The sequence below is a fragment of the Nuphar pumila genome, chromosome 3, assembly GCF_984573655.1.
Source record: "Nuphar pumila chromosome 3, dmNupPumi1.hap1.1, whole genome shotgun sequence".
Taxonomy (NCBI): Eukaryota; Viridiplantae; Streptophyta; class Magnoliopsida; order Nymphaeales; family Nymphaeaceae; genus Nuphar; species Nuphar pumila.
Genome location: NC_143251.1, coordinates 41,573,249 through 41,594,689, shown reverse-complemented (window position 1 = coordinate 41,594,689; position 21,441 = coordinate 41,573,249). Strand labels below are relative to the sequence as shown.

The window sequence follows — 21,441 nt, the reverse complement described above, 5'->3', positions numbered from 1 at the left end:
AACCTTGATGATATTTCAAAAAAAATCTTTATTCCAAAAGTAAGAGTCATTCTCAAACTGGATTTAAATCTTTTTTCGGACTCTCAAATTGTTGACTATGGTTGTAAAGTATTTTTCTCATCTAAGGCGTGTTGGGTGCAGGATCTTCAGTCAGGGAAGCTGATTGGGCAAGGCCATAGACGAAGAGACCTTTACTACATGAATTTCCTGTGTTTACCAAAATACTCGTTTTGTAATCATGTCAAAGACATTAAATTAGATCTTTGGCATAAAAGATTAGGACATCCAAGTATAACTAAATTATCTCTTTTTCCATTTTTGGAAAAACTTTGTAAAGATAAAAATTTTGTATGTGAAGATTGTATACTTACAAATGATGCCTTTTGGGTCTAGAACCTCTGTGACACATAAAATTTTTGAATTAGTGCATTCAGGTGTGTGGGGTCTCGCTCCTGTTATGTCAAAAGGTGGTTATTCGTACTATATTACATTTATATATGATTTTAGTAGACATACTTGGATTTACTTTCTAAAACTCAAATCCGAAGTTTTTCATGTTTTAAAAACTTTCATAATCTACCTAAAAATCAATTTAAAATAAATATTAAAGTCTTCCGCTCCGACTCTCGGGGAGAGTTTCTTTAAAATGAATTTCAATTATATCTAAAAAATCATGGAATTGTGCATCAAAAATCATGCCCTAGGACACCTAAACCAAATGGGATTTTTGAAAGAAAACATCGTCAAATCATTGAAACTACTAGAACCCTACATATTTCAAAAGAAATTCCAAAGCAATTTTGGGTTGAAGCTGCCCTAACCGCAGTCTGTCTAATAAATAAAATGCCTTCTCAAACTTTAGAAAACAAGTCTACTATTGAAAAACTGTAACGCCCCAAAATTTAAACTTGTATTTTCGAAAACATTGACGAAAAACCTTTCAAAGATTTAAGTTTTTACTTTTAAAATTGATAACGGAAGCAATTTAGAAAGGAGCACAAGTTATCAAATTATGGGTACGTTAGCAGTAAAATCATCATTTCACATGAAACAACTACTTAAAGGAAGTGAGAAAATAAAACAATACATTATTAATAAAATCTGTAGTTTATTACAAAATGAGCATTTTCCCACTATCCAATAATCTAAAGAAAAACTCAAAACTCAGAACCAAGATGTCAGTAGAAAGAAGGGAAATCTTGAGCCATGTTGCATCACGTCATCGGCCGTCTGTGAAGTCCTACTCATCACCTGCCCATAAAACAGGTCAGTTTCATAACAAACTAGTAGGTGCACGAATAGACAATGTAGAATAAAATAAAGCAGGACATTCATAAGATAAGCAGTTTATTACATTAAAAGTAACAAGCACAATAAGTAATCTACTCTAGCAGGTACAACATATGCAAAGATCTATTGTCTTGAAACAGATATAGCAACAACATTTCGAGTAGTATAAATCATGGTTGCCAGTTGAGGAAGCGGGAGCGGGAAGCGAGGCACTTTCAAAATTTTAGGAAGCGGGAAGCGTGGGACCACTTAGGAGCGATTCGGAAATCGTCTCGGAAGCGACCTAGGAAGCGAGGGGGAAGCGAAAAAAATAAAAATAAAAAATACAAACAAATTGAAAAAAAAATGAGGGAAGCGAGGGGAAGTGCGGGGGAAGCGTGATGGGAAGCGCGCTTCCCATTTAAAAGTGGTGCTTCCCCGCACGCTTCGGAAGCGCGATGTTTCGCACTTCCGAAGCGCGCTTTCCTTTTTACTTAGGTGCTTCCGGTAACTCTGGTATAAATATCAATCATCTACATCTTATTATGGAAATGATATTCTTTAAGTTCTGATATTAACTGACCTGTGGGTACGCACAGATGCGAAATGAAGAAACAGCCGAGACCGATTCGGGGGTTTATTATGTCAGGTGTTTTTCATTAACCCGGATGGTTGACTGAGTTTGTTCCTAAGGGAACAGTCAGTGACCAAGAGAGTAAATCCCCAAAGACATTCGTAGCCCATGAATGTATCCAACTTCTGCAGAAACCTGGGAGTTACCACCTAGGATAATTTATGGTAATCTCAATTCCCTAACTCCGATGACTAGGGAAGCCGAGTCTTTTGTCCGTAGGGTGGTTGTTAACAACCTGTCCATCGGAGTTTTTGTATCATCTATCCTCTACCTTGATGAATTGTGAAGGTCGAATAGATACGACAAGGGTTTCTTAACCGTCGCCCCATTCTACATGCTCTGGTCTATCAGACCCACTCGAGCACCATCACTGTGAAGGCGAGCTGTCACCATTTATGTGATCTCTGCATTGTGCCATATGCACGCTTCGAGGTTGCCACAACCTCATCATCCAAACATCGTAACACCAACGTGACGTAATTGTCTAAAAGTATAATCGTACCTGCCTGAAGGTATGACTACGATGAGAGGGCAAACTTTTAATGTCTTGCAATTCCTTCAGTTCATACATATTGAGCATTTGGCCTGTGGAGGCCGACATTATTATTTCATTTATTTCAATAAAGTGCTTATTGTCCACTTCGAGGTACTCAATGACCTCTCATACTTCTAGTAATATTTGTACCGTACCTGTCTTAAGGTTCGATTACGATAACAAACTTGTGGGTTTCTCGATGGATAACCCTGTGAAAATATCTCAAAAAAGAGATAAAGTGTGCGATAAACACAACACCACCAATGTGCACAAATGCATAAGAACACTTAGAACAAATGTACACGAAGGTACAATAAAGAAACTCAAATGCACAAAGGCATACAAAATATAAAGAATTTTATTGAGAAGAATGGAGAACAAAAGCTCCAAGAAGTGAAGTTTACAAAGGGGGAACTCCCCTATTTATAAGAAGCAAGGAGCCTTGGAGGGGCTCCACTAGCGGTTGGAGCCCCTCCAACGGTTAGAATTCTAACTGTTGGAGAGGCTCAACAGCTAGTGTTGAGCCCCCTCCAAGTTGACTTGAGTCAAACAAAAAAGAAAAAATAAAATGAAGAGAAAAAAAAAAAGAAGAAAAAGTAAAAGTACAAAAAATATTACAACATATTCATAATTATGAATATGCGCAAAAGGAAGGGAAATGACTAAAATACCCTTGCGGGTTTTACAAGAAAAGAGAAAAACATATATATTTACATATATATATAAAGGTAGATACATATACATCATGTATATATATATATATATGTAAATATTTACATAAGAGAGATACAATTTAACACCCTCCCTCAAACTTAGGGCACAATGACCGAAAGTTTGCCAAGGAGAAAGTTGAATCTTGAAGAGCAAAGCGCCTTGGTGAAGAAATCCGCCAACTGATATTCTGAAGTCACATAAGGAAGATCGATAACTTTTTGTAGATATGCCGCTCTGACATAATGGCAGTCCATCTCAATATGCTTTGTCCGCTCATGAAAAGTGTGATTCTTAGCAATATAGATTGCACTCTTATTATCACAACACAACTTTGTGGGTTCTTGAATTGGAATTCCCATGTATTGCAGCAACTGATGAATCCAGACAATCTTCATAGTTGTGAAAGTCATGGCTCGATATTCTGCTTCGGTGGATGATAGAGACATCTTCTGTTGTTTCTTACATCTCCATGAGATCAGGGATTCACCTAAAAAATGCAAAAGCCTGTAGTGGAGTGATGATTATTTGGGTCACATCTCCAATCAGAGTCAGTATATGCAATCAAATTTAACTCAGAAGATGAGGAAAGGAAAACTCCCTTGTTTAAAGTTCCCTTTATGTATCTGACAACTCGGAGAACGACACTCATATGAACGGATGTAGGAGCATGCTGAAATTGGCTTGCAGTATGCACGGCATGAGAGATGTCTGGCCTTGTGATGCTAAGATACATTAGAGATCCCACAAGTTGCCGGTAAGGGGTAGGATCCTCCAAAAGTTTCCCATCATCGATCTTCATTTTTTATCCCACAATTTCAGGGGTCTCACAGATTTTATCATCAGTAATACCTGATCTGTCAAGAATCTCACAAGCAAGTTTAGTTTAAGACAAAAAATAGCCTCTATGAGAGTAGGCTACCTCGATACCAAGAAAGTAAGTCAAATACACAAGTCTGACATTCCAAACCTTTCTTTTAAAGTGGTTTTAATGTTTCTGATGCCCTTTATGTCACTACCTGTTATCAACATATCATCAACATACAACCGTAAAATCACAATTCCTGCATCAGACTTTTTGACGAACAGAACAGTGTCAGTGTAGCATGAGGTAAAACCATCTTGAACCATCACATCATTAAATCGATCATACCAAGCCTTAGGGGCTTGTTTTAAACCATAAAGCGCTTTTTGCAAACGAAGGACTTTCCCCTTTGGTACGTTCATACCAGGAGGAGCATCCATGTAGACTTCTTCATTAAGGTCCCCATTTAGAAAGGCATTTTTAACATCCATTTGGTAAATATTCTATTTTTTAATAGATGCAATGGTGATCAAACATCTTACAGTAACCATTCTTGCAACAGAGGCAAAGGTTTCTTCGTAATCGATGTCGTATTCTTGACTATATCCTTTTGCGACAAGACGGGTTTTATATCTTTCGAGAGTGCCATCACTCTTGGTTTTGACTTTAAAAACCCATCTACATCCTATTGTTTTCTTTCCTTTTGGAAGACATTGAAAAAACCAAATTTTGGCTTTGTTGAGGGCTCTAAGTTCGTTGTCCATGGCATCCCTCCACTCTATCATTTCCTTAGCTTCCTTAAAATTTCTAGGTTCTTGATATGAGTGAATTGCACTAAGACATGCCCTATGCTTTGGAGAAAAAGACTCATAGGATATAAATCTAGAAGGATTTCTCCTAGATCTTTCAGTTCTTCTAGAGTGGTTGGAAGATTCACTAAGGTCACTATATTTCTCTATTGCACTTCTAAAAGTGCTTTTATCTCTATGTGTATAGGTAATTGGTTCATTTATCATTTCTTCTTCATCATGAATGGTTTGAGGAATACTTTCACTTATATCCTCATTCTCATTCAATTCATCATCGCTAAAAAAATCTTCATTTCTAGATAATAGTTCAAACAAAAAAGAGTAATCGACATTATCTTCATGAGTTTTGTGCTCTTCAAAACCACTTACGTTTTCTAAAAAGGTTACATTTCTTGAAACATATAGTTTATCATTTTTAATATCATAACACCTAAAACCTTTTGTGTTTCCGAATATCCCAAAAACGCACAAGGAATAGCTTTGAGAGATAATTTGTCATTCTTATCGGTGAGAATAAAACATTTACAACCAAAAATTATTAACCTATTGTAATCGCGTTCTTTTTTATACAAGATTTCATATGGAGATATTTGATTCAAGTTTTTGGATGGAAGTCAGTTTATGAGATAAACCGATGCAAGAGCCGTTTCGGCCCAAAATCTTTTTGGAATTTTGTGAGAAATGAGCAAAGTTCTTGTAGCTTCAATTATGTGTCTATGTTTTCGTTCGGCCAACCCATTTTGTTGAGGAGTTTTGGGGCAAGACCTTTGATGAACAATCTCATTATTTTCAATATAACTTTTGAAATCATTTGATAGATATTCTCTCCCGGAATCGGTTCTAAGAATTTGTAATTTACTATTGAATTGATTTTGTATTAACATGTGAAAAACCTTAAAAGTAGAGAAAACCTCATGTTTATGTTTGAGGAAGTATATCCAACTATACCTTGAGAAATCATCCACATAAATAACATAATACGAAAAACCTCCCTTAGACACAACGGGTGTTGGTCCCCAAACATCCGAATGCACAATTTCAAAAGGCTTAATTGAAAACATAGTTCTTTGTCCAAAAGATAAGCTTCTCATTTTACCAAGAATACAATCATTACAATTGAAATTGTCTTTACATAAAGTTTTAGCAAAATGTAAATAATAAAGCTTGACAATATTTGGATGCCCAAAGTGTTTATGCCAAACATTTATATCTTTATGTTGGGCAACATTACAAAAAGAGGTTTTTGGAATTTGAAGAAATTCCATGAGATAAAGATCTCCCTTCCTAGAGCCTTCCCAAATCAACTTCCCGGACCGGCGATCCTGTATCCAACATTTATTTGATGAGAATTTGATATCACACCCATGATCTGATAGTTGAGAGACGGAAAGCAAATTTAAATTTAGTTTTGGTATAAATCTAACTTTAGGAATAGAAAAACTTTGTCTTTCAAAATCGCCAATTCCTTTTATTTCAAGAGAAGCCCCATCCACGGTAGAGACAAAAGAGGGTGACAAATTTTTTGAGTATTTAGAAAGTGCAAAAACATTTGGAGTCATATGAAATGATGCACCCGAGTCTAAGAGCCAAAGAGTCTTACCGGGAAGAGAGAAGGTGGTCATGGCGGCTCCGGAAACGGATCCCTTGAGGAGTGGTTGAAGAGCTTCCATGATTTGATTGAGAGACAAAGTAGCATGGTTGGAAGTTGATGGACCTTCCTCCTTGGTTGATTGGAAAGTAGTAGACATAGCCACCATCTTCTTCCATTTAGGGCATACCGGTTTAATGTGACCCGGTTCTTTGCAAAAATGGCATATGATCTTACTATAATCTCTTCTTCCATAATGTCCACCATTTTCTCTTCCTCCTTGATTTTTGTTAAAATGAGGGGGTTTATAGGTTTTAACATTATTCCCTGGTCTTGAGACGGCATAAGCACACTCATCCTCATCTTTAGAGGAAACGACCAACACACTTAGATTGGTTTTATTCATTCCCAATCTAGTTTCTTCTCCACTTAATTTGGTAAGCACATCTTCCAATGGAGGAGAAGAGAAAGAAGACAAGAGAGAGGATCTAGTTTGTTCAAACTCGGGTCTAAGCCCATTTAAAAAGTTAAAGAAATGATCCTCTTCTAATTGTTTGACCCTCAATTCAATAGCCTCACCACTCCATTTAGGTTCTTGGAGAGCAAGCTCATCCCAAATAGTGGATAACTCGGCAAAATACTCTCTAACGGACATTTCTCCTTGTTAAAGGGTTAAAGCCTTCTTTTGGAGATAGTATTTATGGGACAAATCTCTTGAAGTATACATTCTTTCAAGATATTCCCATACTTGATATGCCTTCTTGAACTTTAGAATGTTGGCATTAATTTTGGTCTCAACCGAAAAGAAGAACCATGAGAGTATTTTGTAATTTTTCATTTCCCACTCTTCATGCTTCTTATTGTAATCTTCAAAAGCCTTTTATCTTTCTTCTCCCTCAAGAACCTTGATCTCTCCTCTCTCAAGGATAGTAATTTTAGGTTCGGGTTCGGGAATAGTTCCTTGAACATATCCCCAAAGACCCTTTCCTTTTATATGGGCCTCCATATTCCCGGCCCATACATGATAATTCGTTCCATTTAATTTGAAGCCAAGAGAGAAGTGTGAATCCTTTTCGCCCATTAGAGAGGATACAAAGAGAAATAAATGCGTACCACAATGCGAAATGAGTTCCTTCTTGATGTAGAAAGCTTCTAAAATATAGAATGAACGACCGAGTCTTCACTCCAACCACCACAACTTAATGGCACACTTTACGAGGTACTCCAACGAAGAGAAAAAAATGCACGATCTTCTTTTCCTTTAAGCCTAGCTCTGATACCATGTGAAAATATCTCAAAAAAGAGATAAAGTGTGCGATAAGCACAACACCACCAATGTGCACAAATGCACAAGAACACTTAGAACAAATGTACACGAAGGTACAATAAAGAAACTCAAATGCACAAAGGCATACAAAATATAAAGAATTTTATTGAGAAGAATGGAGAACAAAAGCTCCAAGAAGTGAAGTTTACAAAGGGGGAACTCCCCTATTTATAAGAAGCAAGGAGCCTTGGAGGGGCTCCACTAGCTCTTGGAGCCCCTCCAACGGTTAGAATTCTAACCGTTGGAGAGGCTCAACAGCTAGTGTTGAGCCCCCTCCAAGTTGACTTGAGTCAAACAAAAAAGAAAAAATAAAATGAAGAGAAAAAAGAAAAAGAAGAAAAAGTAAAAGTACAAAAAATATTACAACATATTCATAATTATGAATATGCACAAAAGGAAGGGAAATGACTAAAATACCCTTGCGGGTTTTACAAGAAGAGAGAGAAACATATATATTTACATATATATATATAAAGATAGATGCATATACATATATACATCATGTATATATGTATATGTATCTCTCTTTATATATATATATATATATATATGTAAATATTTACATAAGAGAGATACAATTTAACAAACCCATCACAGTATCTTATAGAATCGGTAATTTACTTGGCATGCTCAAATACTATGTCATACGAAATCTTAAACGGGTCTTGAGATCGTCGTGGATCCAATCATTTCTTTCGAGTAACCGACTCGGGGTACCATTAGCTGCATCTAGCAACGCATAACTAGATCACAAGCTTTATAAGCAGTAATTCATTCTCGAGGAGTCAACCTTGTACAAGGAAACACCTCCTCTTGAACTTTTAGTGCTTGTACACAATTTCGCACCTTTCCAAAAGGGGAAAAATATGGTACGTGTACCTGCAAACCCTACGAGACTTGCTAGAGAGTGGCAACAAGATTCATCATGCAATAACAAGCAGGGCATCTACAGAAAAATCACAACAGTGAGCAAGTACAGAAACACAGTACTAGGGATTTCTATAGAAATGAGTCTATGCATATAGCATACATCAAGCATGTAATTTCAACGGAGTAAGAATGAGGAAACACAAAACAGGCAATCACAACTTAAATAATCCTACAGGTAAGCATGTATGCAAAATAAATTATTTTATCTCAGAATCCTTATATTTTATTTCATTTATCCAAAATCATCGTGTGACTTTTCCCTACCTCGAGATGTTATGTAGTTGTGTGCGCCTACGAGTGTAGATGATACGGAGGTCGGGCCGCGGAGCACGAACGGGACCCGTTGCGTAAATCTGCAAGAGTGTGAGAGTTATTATGCCGTAGTTGTCAAAAAGAACAAAAGGGCAGCGGTAAGGCCTGCCTGTCGGTGGAAAGCATGAGCAGCAAGGGTTGAGACTCCTGTCGTACCGAATCTTATGCGTGGCAGGGGTCAAGGCCCCTGCTTAGTAGGAAAGAATTGAACGGCAAGGGCCCAAGACCCCTACCTGACAAAATGGCGAACAGCAGGGGCCTCGGCCCCTGTCTGACAGAACAGCAGATGGCAGGGGCCTCAGCCTCTGCTTGACAGAGCAGCGAATGGCAGGGGCCTCGGCCCCTGCTCGCCAAAAATAGCAAACGGCAGGGGCATCGACCCCTGCCTAACGAAAGTAACGACTAGAAGGGGCCTCAGCCCCTGCCTGACAAACATGGAATGGCAGAGGCCTCGGCCCCTGCCTGACAAAACAGCCAACGGCAAGGGCCTCGGCCCCTGCCTGACAATACGGCAAATGACAGGGGCCTCGGCCCCTACCTGCCAAAACAACGAATGGCAGGGGACCCTGCCTGACAGAACAGTGACGAAAAAAAAAGGGCATGATAGGGATCGTCGCCCCCCGCCCCCCCCCCCCCCCCGACAACGCAAAGAAAAGAAGGGGGAAGGTGCAGCAGGGGGGCATCGGTCCCCTACCACCCTTCAGGTAGGCACAGAGGGAGTGGGAGGGCACGGCAAGGGCCATCGGCCTCCCAGCGAGACGATAGAGAGAGGGAGGAGAAGGGAGAGGCATGGCAGGGGGGCCGACGTCCTCCTGCCGACCTTCCAGCAACAGAGGAAGAAGAAGAAGAGAATAAGGGGGGGGGGGGGGGGGGGGGGAAGCGTACCTGGGGGGATGATCGACGGCGTCGGCGTTGGTGTCATGCGCAGGGAACGAGAAGAGAGCCGACGCGAGGAGAGCGAGGAGGAGGAGACTCGAGAGGAAGGTGTGCCCATCCTCCCCTTCTGCGATGCTCTTAAAGAGCTCGGGGAGGGGCAACAATCGAGGAAACCCTCAAGGGTTTCTGTCATCTTGTCGAAGGGGTGGAGCGGCACAGGCGGGGTGCGGCGCATAGGAGAGAGGGTTTTCTTAAAAACCCTTTCTCGTGCATCGGGTTTTAAAACCCTAACGAGGACGGACCCGGGTCGGCTCCAGACCCGTCCCGGGTCCGATATTTTTTTTTCACGTGGGTTTTACAAAAACTCTTTAAAATTTCTCTTGATTTAAAAGGGCTAAGGGTATTTGGTTGTAAATGCTTCATGCTTCTTGAAAAATATAGCAAACTCTCTCCTAAAGCCATAAAATGTGTCTTTCTTGGTTATGCTGATAATCAAATAGGATATCGATGTTATGATAAAACAAATGATAAACTCTATGTTTCTAGAAATGTTACCTTTCTAGAAAATGACAATGGATTTGATTTTGAAGTTCCTAAGGAAGAATTCGAGTATGCTTTCTTATTTGATTTGTTACCCAATAAAGGTATTAGTAATGATATTGAAACCTTTGAGTCTATTAATGACAAGTAGTGAACCATCTCAAGATCTTCAATACTCTAGACGAAATACTGGAGAGCATCCATGTGCCCTTGACAAATATAATCAACTAACAAATACTGAAGAAACTAGTGTTAGAAGGTCAGAACGAACACATAGGCCTCCAAGTAGGTTTGTCTCATACGAATCCTTCTTACCAAACTATAGGGCATGTCTTCTAGCCATTCATTCCTATCATGAACCATCCAACTATAACGAGGCCAAAAATATAAATGAATGGGTTGAAGCCATGAAAATTGAATTAGATGCATTACATAAGGCTCACACTTGGGCAATTCAACCTCTACTTATCGGAAAGAAGACCATAGGGTGTAGATGGGTGTTTAAAATTAAAACAAAAAGTGACGGGTCTCTTGATAGATATAAAGCAAGACTTGTTGCAAAAGGATATTCTCAAGAATATGGTATAAATTATGAAGAGACATTTGCCCCAGTAGCTCGTATGACTACAGTTAGAACTCTAGTTGCTATAGCATTCATTCAAAAATGGCCGATATATCAGTTAGATGTTAAAAATGCATTCTTGAATGAAAACTTAAATGAAGAAGTATACATGGATCCTCTCCCTGGTCTGTATATTGAAAAAGACATGGTCCTTCGTCTTCAAAAAGCCCTGTACGGGCTTAAACAAGCCCCTAAAGCATGGTATGATCAGTCCAGTGGTACGATATTAAAACTTGGATTTAAATCTTGTTACACTGACACTGCTCTTTTTGTGAGATCTACAGGTACCTCATTGATCATTCTTCTTTTGTATGTTGATGATATGATCATCACAGAGAATGATCAAAAGGAAATTGAAGATATTAAAAATTTGCTTAAAAAATCCTTTGATATGATTGATCTTGGTTTTTTAAGATACTTTTTAGGAATTGAAGTAGTCTACTCACCAAGAGGATACATTTTATCTCAAATCAAGTTTGCAGCTGATATTGTTGAGCGTTCAGGAATCACTGACACAAAATATGCTGATACTCCTAAAGTAATAAATGTGAAAATGTGAGCTGAAGATGGAGTATTATTAGATGATCCAACCCCTTATCGACAACTTATTGGATCATTGATGTACCTGTCCATTACAAGGCCAGATATTGCGCAGGTCGTACATTCTGCAAGTCAATTTCAACATGCGCCCACAACCGTCCACATGAGTGCACTATTAAGAATAGTTTGATACATCAAAAAAACTATATCTAAAGCACTATTCTTATCATCTTCCTCATCCTTAAGTCTTATTTCTTACACTGATTCTGACTGGAGAGGAGATCCCAATAACCGTCACTCAACTACTGGCTTTTGTGTGTTTTTAGGTGATTCTCTCATTTCTTGGCGATGCAAAAAACAACAGAAAGTGTCTTTATCCTCTACGAAAGCTGAGTACAGGGTAATAGCTACCACAACCACTGAAGTTGTGTGGATGAGAGCACTACTTTCCGATATGAGTGTTGACGTGTCAGAACCTTCAAAGCTATGTTGTGATAATAAAAGTGTCATCTATATAGCCAGCAATCACACATTTCACGAACGAACAAAACACATTGAGATGGATTGTCACTATGTTCGCGAAGAATATTTGAAGGAGACTATTACATTGCCATATGTCCAGTCCGAATTTCAGATTGTAGACTTCTTCACCAAAGCTCTTCCACTGCCTTAATTTTTGTATCTTCTTAGCAAACTTTCGGTGATTTCCCCATAAGTTTGAGGAGTGTTAAAAATAAAATTGTATTTAAATACTCGATAAGGGTATTTTTGTCTTTTATTATATAGTACAGTCCACTAGAGACTGAAATGTAATTTAGCATTGTAATAAATAAACTGCCCAACAGCCATATTATGACTGTTAGGCACAACAGTCATATTTATGACTGTTGGGCACAACAGTCATAATAATGAATGACTGTTGGAAGGCAGTCCAAAGAGCTGGACTGCCTCCCATGTGTTGGAGTGAGCCTCACTCCCTTGTTATTCAACAATGCTCTTAGAAGCATTTGAGGGTTTTCTCTAGAGTTTTTCCCATCTTATAGGCTTGTATGCCTCTTCTGCTGTTTGATATTTTTATCTCTTTTGAGATTGTATTTGGTCCATTAGTGACCAACCTTAAGTGAGTTCATTAAAGCCCTTTGTTGGCATTGTGTTTGTTTCACTATTGTTTCATTGTACCTTGTTTCATTACAATTTCATACAGACCTGGATTGCCTTAAATATTAGCCACTTTCTTGCCCTATATTCACTCAAAGTTACAATTGGTAGTTACTATGAATTCTCATGTTAGACATTTCACATCCTTGACAACCTCGAATGAAATTTGCAAAGTTGACTTGGAAAGATCAGTTTAGTCCCTAGTGATGGCCACTTCAATCTCCTGTCTTGTACTTTTGGATGAAGAATGATTAAAAGATGCGAACACTGTATGGGATATACTCCATCAAAATACTAACATGTAAGCTAAAGACATTGCTGCCACCAATGAAGCAATTCTTGTTCAAACGCCAGATACATATTCATGGCTGTTGTAACCAGTATACTGTTTAGCATGTCTTTCCTACAGGTCATTATTAGCCTATTACTAAATCATACAATTTGCACCAACCAATGTTTGACTGTCAAACCTAAACACCATTACAAGACAAATCACATCCAGATTGTTCAACAAGTTTTTTTCTCCAGAAAAATATTGATGACCATAATTCTTCCAGAACTTCAAGTCATACCGTATAATTCATCAAAAAACTCACAATCCACTTATTTGTTTCCAGAGGAACAGTTGTCAATGTCTCAAAGCATTGCAGTAAAATGGGTTCACATAGTATGTATGAATAGATTTGTGTATTATCCTAAAACAAATCACATAACACACCCACGTACATCAAAAAGGGTTATATCATTACCATAGCAATCTTATCATGGGATACAGGTGCATCTTGTGGTGTATTGCACAATATACCCTGTCTTGTACAAGTGGCATTACAGCACATGGTGTGGCATGATTTAAAAGAAGCACAGATGAATCATACAACCATTTTGCTTATATAAATGACATTAATAATTAAAAAATGCAAAGAAATCAAACCTAGTTGGCCTGACACTTTGTGTATGTAAACTTCCAAGCATTGAGCAATTCCTGAAAGCAAAGATCTTGTGTGCTCGACATCCACTGGTAGACTTAAACTAAAATATTGATCAACAGCCTGTTTAGAAAGGTAATAATGGTGTTATCAAATGTGAACAAGCAACCTGTAAAAGCTTTTCTGAAAAAAACTGTAAAATCTTACCACCATCAACAACAACAATAAGAAGAAAAAACAAATAACAATGAAATATGACTGCAATGTGCACAAATTCTCCGTCTTAGACATCTCATCTTCACCAGTTAAAGGATGCAGAGTCGGATCGTGTATAGTCTCACTTTCTTCAGGAATATCTGTGTAGTGCATTCTCCTCATTTGGTGTAACACTGTAACTACATCAGTGTTCCCTTTAACCCCTATCATAGTGTTCTATATAGTCATGACACATTCTCACTTCTCTATTAATGAACAAGTTTCTTGATTACAAGAGCATCATTGATAAGCTTTGATGCTAACAGAGTAAAGTGAACTAGATTCAAGGATTTGAACTTGCAGGCTGACAAATTTCTCTCACCCCAAAGTTCATAGCATCACATCAATGGAACAAACGATTTTCCAAATACAGAATCATGCTTAGCTTATAGGAACATTAAAGGAAGCATTCTTGACATAGACTGACAGTCGCAAGAAAATGTTGCCCATGCATAAAGACATACAATGCATACATGAACAAATATTTTGGGCCCATTAAATAATCCAACCTAAATCTTCGCAAGCATAAATTTATTAGATTAATGATCAAATGTATTAGAAAGCAGAAATACATGAAAGGGAAAGCTATAGTTCAAACTATCTTCCTGTACAACCAGCATGCTGGCGAATGTAGATTTCCGCACAAACAACAATGTATAAGCAAGAGGGATTGGGAAGACAACAAACATGTAGAAGTATGTCAGCTTCCATGAATAGATATACAAAGAATCAAAAAAAAGAATTTCACCTACATAGTAGGTGTGAACATTCATATATAACATATGTATATATAAGCATGCACACACACCAGCACACATACAATCATCGGCAAAATATCAGTCTCATGATTGGCAATGTGCTTTTATCAGGAGAATACAAAACTACATGGTGTGGGGGTTTCAAATTAAAATAAGAAATAAAATAGTTTTTTATTTCAAAAAGCTATTTTCTTGGAAAAATATCAGAAATTTTAAAAATGAAAAAATAAAGAATAATAAAAAAGATAAGAAACAATAGGTTTTCTAATTTTTGTTGCAAAATGTAAAGAACCAATTAAAAATATTTTTAAAATATCAAGGAAAAAATAGAAAATATACTTAAAACATATAAAAAACATTTTTTGAAAATTTCAAAAAAATCTTGAGAAAATATCATGATAATAAAGCAATAACAGCTGGAAAATATTTGCTGATCTTGAAATTCCAATACAAAAGCAATATTTTCAGAATATCACCGCGATCGGTGACTATGATAAAGAATATATGTACAACAAAAAAGGAACAATCAGATTCAAGTAGTGAAAAGAAAATTACATATGATGGCTTACGAGAGTGCAAGAGCAAAGACTGTGCAGATAACCATAAAGACAGGCATAAAACTAGATCATAAATATTTGTACTACTTAGATGTAGACGCACATCAGACAAATATCATGTGAAAATCCAAAAGTATGTTAGCAACGTATAGAGTATCTTTGCAATATAGAGAATCCCAGTTCAACACATAGAGGAGAGCATTCCCACAGAATTTATCACAAAAATAAATTATGCCCAGGCATAAAAATAACATCATACATGAACAACTATGGCACATAAAACTGATGTTATACACGAACAAGTATGGCAATACCCATACAAGAAATTCCTGCATACAGCATGTATGAGAGAAAATACAGGCAAAGCATAAAATCACAAGGCATACAACACACGTACAATCAAGCATATGTCCACAAGCATTCAAGCATACATATATTCCAGCATAGTTGGCAAGCACAAAGAAAATACAGGCAAAGCATAAAATCACAAGGCATACAACACACGTACAATCAAGCATATGTCCACAAGCATTCAGGCATACATATATTCCAGCATAGTCAGCAAGCACTTCAAATACATGCAGAAGGAAGGCGCTGCACATGAAGGTTAAAATAACACTACATAAGGCTGCCATTTCTTGAGCCAGCCTGGAAAAACATAAAAATATGGACATTAACAAGGAACCAAATGGATGCATGCACGCCAATGTTAATCAACTATGAGACAAATCAAACAGTACTAAATTATCGAAAAGTTTTTCTTTGAGCATCAGAGTATGTATTTTCTCTACGATAAAACAACTAACTGAAACCAAATATAGCTTGACAAACCAATTTAAGTCTTGAATGTTGGCTTACAAATACTTGACTGCAATTAAGTCTGGAGCAAATATAAACAAAACGAGTATGAGGAAAAAGAGAATTCACCTCCTCTATAATCCGAAAGACTTCAACAATGGATGCACCATGCCTTTGTAGAGATGATAAAGGCTCCCAAACCTACAAAATGATATTAAGTCCACCAAACATAAGAACTTATCCATATCAAGGAATCTAGTAACATAAAAAAGCAGAGAATGACAATGTGACACGCTTTTTCTTAAAACTTAGTAATGGAGAAGAATATACATAAGTTTATTATGTATTTAATTATAACATTTGCAATGGAGACCGGAGCAGAGACCCAAACACAGGATGCCAGTTCAGAACAGTGGACCTTCTTAGATGAAAACATTGAAAGCTAAATAGTGGAAAACAAGAACCACCAAGGACAAGTACCGAGCTTAGCTATGTTTCTACCACTTTGGAGGAGACTTCGGCAAACATTGGTGATATGCTGTCACACGGACTCGGCTCCAAGGTCGACGCACCCACGTCGACACGCACGGACACGGGTGCAGCTCGGACTCGGTCAACCTGACCTTGGGTGCGGTCAACGCACCCAGGGTCATTTTGGTCCATTTTTTTGAATTTTTTTTCCTGGGCTACAGAATTTAAAAAAAATCTTGGGGGGGGGGGGGGGGGTGCTGACCCCCCGCCCGCTGACCGCGCAGTGGGACCCGCACCGGGGGAAACCCCCTCCCCCCCCTCCTGTAAGGAAAAAAACCCTGAATCAGGCTTCACAACTCATCATATGTCCCCTAATGGGCACAACTTTGACCGAGTCTTTTATATATATATATATATATATATATATATATATATATATATATATATATATATATATATATATATATATATATATAGCTGAGTCCCCGTGTCCAAAATTTTTGAAATTGCGCTGCACCCGTGTCGCACCCGCACCCATGTGACATAGGTGATATGAATCAGGCCTTACACTCTAAAATGGAGCAATTAGCCGAAATGAGAGCAACAAGATTTACAGATATGATCTACATATTTTTCTTAATGGGAAGCAGCTCCTAGATCGCCCAATTACAACACTTAGGTAGGTTTTTATAAGGCTTCAAAAATCAATAAAATTGTGTTTTTCATTGCAAAAAAATGATCCAAAAGCCGGTTCCTACTATTTTGAACATGGTGAATCCATCCATCAGGTCGGATTGAACCGAGACAACCCGTGCCATGGAGGTCCACATAATGGCACCATTACTAAATGTTACCCTATCCGTATAATATACATATATATATATATATAGAGAGAGAGAGAGAGGAAAGGGAATAACAGTGGATGCCCTTTCCATCGGACGCCATCGAACACACATCGCACAATGATTTGGCGCAAAAAAGCACCTTCAACAGCGGTCACGATCACCGCTAAAGGGTCGTTTTTGCGCATTTTAGCGCGCTCGTCCAATGCGAGAGTCCACTATTTGAGCATCCACTATTCCACTTATATATATATATATAATGGTCTCAAGAATACCAAGAACACAAACCTACAAAGGGGCAAACTTCACAAGCCAATAAAGGCAATAAGCAAGACACTAAGGGCACTCACACACATAAAAAAATAAACATTTTTATTAATGATAAAATGCATAAAATATGCATGGTTCACAAGGTGGGGCATTGCGCCATTTATATAAAAGAGATAAGAGATAGCTAGCCATTAGACTATCCTAACAGCTAACTGTCCTAATGACTAAAATGCCATTATGGGCAATACAAAATATAAAAAAGAGAAAAACAAGTACAACAAAACAAAATAATACATATTGAACCTAAAATAGGGGTAATGTTTGCTACCCTCGTGGGTAAAGAACCCCTTAGTTGAAAATGTAATATGTTTATATTCCTGAGTTTCTTTGCCCATCTGACCCATCAAATGTGATCTACAAATAAAGTTTATCAAAAACTGACTTTTGGATCACTTATATGTCAGATTTTGTGAGGATTGAAAAATAAACAGCCTACAATGCACCAAATTTACAAACCTCAAAAAACATATTTTTACACCGAAAACTATGATCCAAGGGTTGATTCCTACTATTTTGATAATGATGAACACATCCATGAGGTCAGATTTGGTGAAAACCTATGCCACATGGATACGGATGAGGGAGCGGGACACAATGTGGATTTGCATGATATGATTCAATAAGTTTTAATAATTATGAAACAATACAGGTGTACACACACATAGATGTATGTATGTGTGTACGCATAAAACAACAATTCTAAATCACTATAATTAGGAACATCAGATAATGAGAGTAAATTGAAATTAAAATGTAACGCAATTGATGACAAATTTTAAAGGAAAAAGAATTCCAATGAATATGAAATAAGTAAATATAATCATAAAAGGTTGGTTGGGACTTGAGAGAACTTTTAAGGTGCACTAGGTTGCCTTTCACCAATTCGTTTAGAATATCCAAGGATAGGAGGTTCAATATCACAATCATCATTCTCATTACTCTCCTGTACATCACTTTGAGGTTCTTCAACAATATCATCACAACCATTCATATAAGTTTGATGACAATCAAAAACACTATCTTTAGGCAAAAAATCTAAAAGAAAAGAATAGCCGTTATTTTTATTAGGCATACTAAACTCAAAATAACTTTCTTTCTCAACAAAATAAGTGTTTCCTGAAATATAAGTTTATCATTTTTAACATCATAACACCTATATCCGTTTTGGTTTTCAGCATAACCAATAAATAAACAAGGAATAGTTTTGGGTGAAAGTTTGTCCTTCTTTCCAATTAAAACAAAACATCTACAACAAAAAGCCCTTAATCAGTTGTAATATGATTTGATTTTAAGAAGTTTTTCGACAAGGATAATGTTTTTCAAAGATGAAGAAGGCATATTGTTTATATGATAAACTGCAGTAAGAGCAACTTTTGCCCATAAGTACTTTCGCACATTGTTTGAAATTAAAAGAGTTTTAGTAGTTTTTATTGTATTCCTATGTTTTCTTTCAATCAAACCCTTCTATTAAAGAATGTTAGTACAAGACCTTTGGTGAATACTTTTGTTTGAATCGAGGTAATTTTTTAAATCATCTGAAAGTTATTCTCCCCTAAAATCACTATGCAAGATGGATATATTTGGGTTAAATTGATTTTTAACCATGATATAAAAAGCTTTAAAGTGATAAACTTCGAATTTTATGCCTAAGAAAGAACATCCAAGTATATCTAGAGAAGTTGTCCACATATATCATATAATATGAAAAGCCTCCTTTAGAGGCAGCATAAGCAAGCCACAAACGTCCAAGTGCACCAAAAGATTCAAGAAGAAATAAAATTAGAATTTCTAAAAGGTAGAAATTTCTTTTCCCAAACATACAATCAATACAAGTAAAATCTTCTTCGTTACAAAAGTTTTCCAAACATAGAAGTGCTAGAAATGGCTTTATTTGTAAGGGCATTTATGTCTTTTGTACATGTAGTCTTGTATTGTATTTTTTACCCTGCTATATGGGGGTATTTTTGTAAAGTGAAAAAGATTACAGAAAATATACAAGGGACGTGACCTAAGGGAGAGGCATAATCCATATTTCTCTATCACCTTGCATCTTCTCTTCTCTTTGTGCGAACTGCAGGGCATGAATCCCAAGGCAAGTTTTATCATGGTATCAAATCAGGACAGGGATAAGACCTCATCAAATCAAAGTTATTGTTCATTTTCTTCCTCTGGTTGGTTTCTCTATCTCTTCCTTTCTATCCTCCTTTATATTCCCTTATCTTTCTCAAACCCTAATCCCAAACATTGCTTATAAACCCTAAAGTTTATTTTCCATCCTCTTTTCTTAAATCTGAATCTTTCGCTTCTCCCAATATCAACCTCATGTTTGTTTGTTTTTTCCTTTCCCAACCTCTTTATCACAGTAATAGGGAAAGACAATATTTCCCTCTTTTCTTTAATATTCCTTTTATTTTCTGCTTTTGTATCTTTGGATCATTATTATTGATACAGATTTGCAAACCTAGTGTTATTTGACGATCAGATGAGCATCAGATCGTTTCCCCCAGCAACGAAAAAAAAAGGCCTCCAGATCATATCTATTCCTGAATATCTCTCAAATCAGCTAGCAGCCGTTGTTCGAGGCTATGTTCGACATGTCTGAAAGAAAGGACAGCCAACAGGTGCATCATGAAGTTATGATGGCAGCAAGTGCAGGTCGTGGTTCCAACAATCCAGGTTGTGGCCGAGGCAAGAGACGTGGTGGTTACCCTGGCCAAGGTAGAGGTATTCTTCCCTGGTTACCCTGGCCAAGGTAGAGGCATTCTTCCCACACCCTCTGATAGTGGTCAGCATTCTAATACTACGTGTCAAATGTGTGGGAAGAAAGGTCACATGTTCTTAGGTTGCTATTGGCATTACGTCCCTACATTCAAGCCCCCTTCAGTTCTTTATCCGCTGTGTTTCAGACCCTATTTGCCTTCCTCAAGGCCAAGAACCAATGCCAAGCAACCTTCCCAGAGGGGTCATCAGTTATAGTCCTTTAGTGAGCACATATCCACTTTCACAAGCCAGTTATAGTCCTTACGCGCTTGTGCCAGGATTGTCACGAGATGTAGATGTATGGAGCCTGGCATTCAGTCAAACCGGATTACTGTAATGAAAAAACAAACAAAAACATTCACAATGCTACTACTAGCATAGAAAAAAGTGAGCATGCATAAGGCTACTAAGGCAATTCACTATCCACGAATGTAACGCCCCAAAAATCCAGGACTTGTAACTTTTAGAACAGTTTAGAAAGCTTTGAAATCATACGATTATCAGAGTTTAAATAGTAGTTCAGCGGAAAATGATATTTTTAAAACAACAAGTCGATGAACCTTGAGCGCATTACAGCGTAAACTTTCCTTTGCCGAATTTCGCACAACTATTGAAATCAAATGGTTTTAAAATGCAATTTCGATGATTGAGAATTTGTTCATGAGATTTTTACAACTCATTATGTTTGTTGAAACCAAAAAGAAGTTTACTAAAACAGTTTTAGTAACTCAAGGTTTAATTAAAAGAGAATTTTTGAAATACCCTTTATACCAAATTTATCAACATGTCCTCAGAAGTAAAACGTCAGGGAAAAAACTCTATCTTGATCTGATCACGCCATCGTGTCATCGCAGACTGTATCACCTATACATCATCTGCCCATAAAATGGGTCAGTTTCACGAAAAACTGGTAGGTACACATACAGGAAGATATAGAACATAATTAAGTAGAATAATTTAATATGGCCTGTAGACAGGCAATTAAATAGCACTTTAATTTTAACAGAGTCATGGAACAAACTATCATGAGCATAATGCTAAAATTATTACAAGTATTTCACTGGCACAAGTAGGCTAACTATTACAAA

At 37.3% G+C, this 21,441-nt stretch overlaps 1 protein-coding gene across 2 annotated transcripts in view; it reads right to left on the bottom strand.

The window, feature by feature from the left end:
• Window positions 1-21,441, bottom strand: part of LOC149842698 (DNA topoisomerase 4 subunit B (DUF810)) — a 225,630-nt gene that overhangs the window by 94,557 nt on the left and 109,632 nt on the right. For both annotated transcript variants that reach the window (XM_089999370.1, XM_089999371.1), the window contains 2 exons: window positions 16,080-16,151; window positions 13,588-13,705 (listed from right to left, as the gene is read on the bottom strand). In XM_089999370.1, the coding sequence (XP_089855496.1) occupies window positions 13,588-13,705; window positions 16,080-16,151 (190 nt within the window). The remainder of the gene's footprint in view (window positions 1-13,587; window positions 13,706-16,079; window positions 16,152-21,441) is intronic.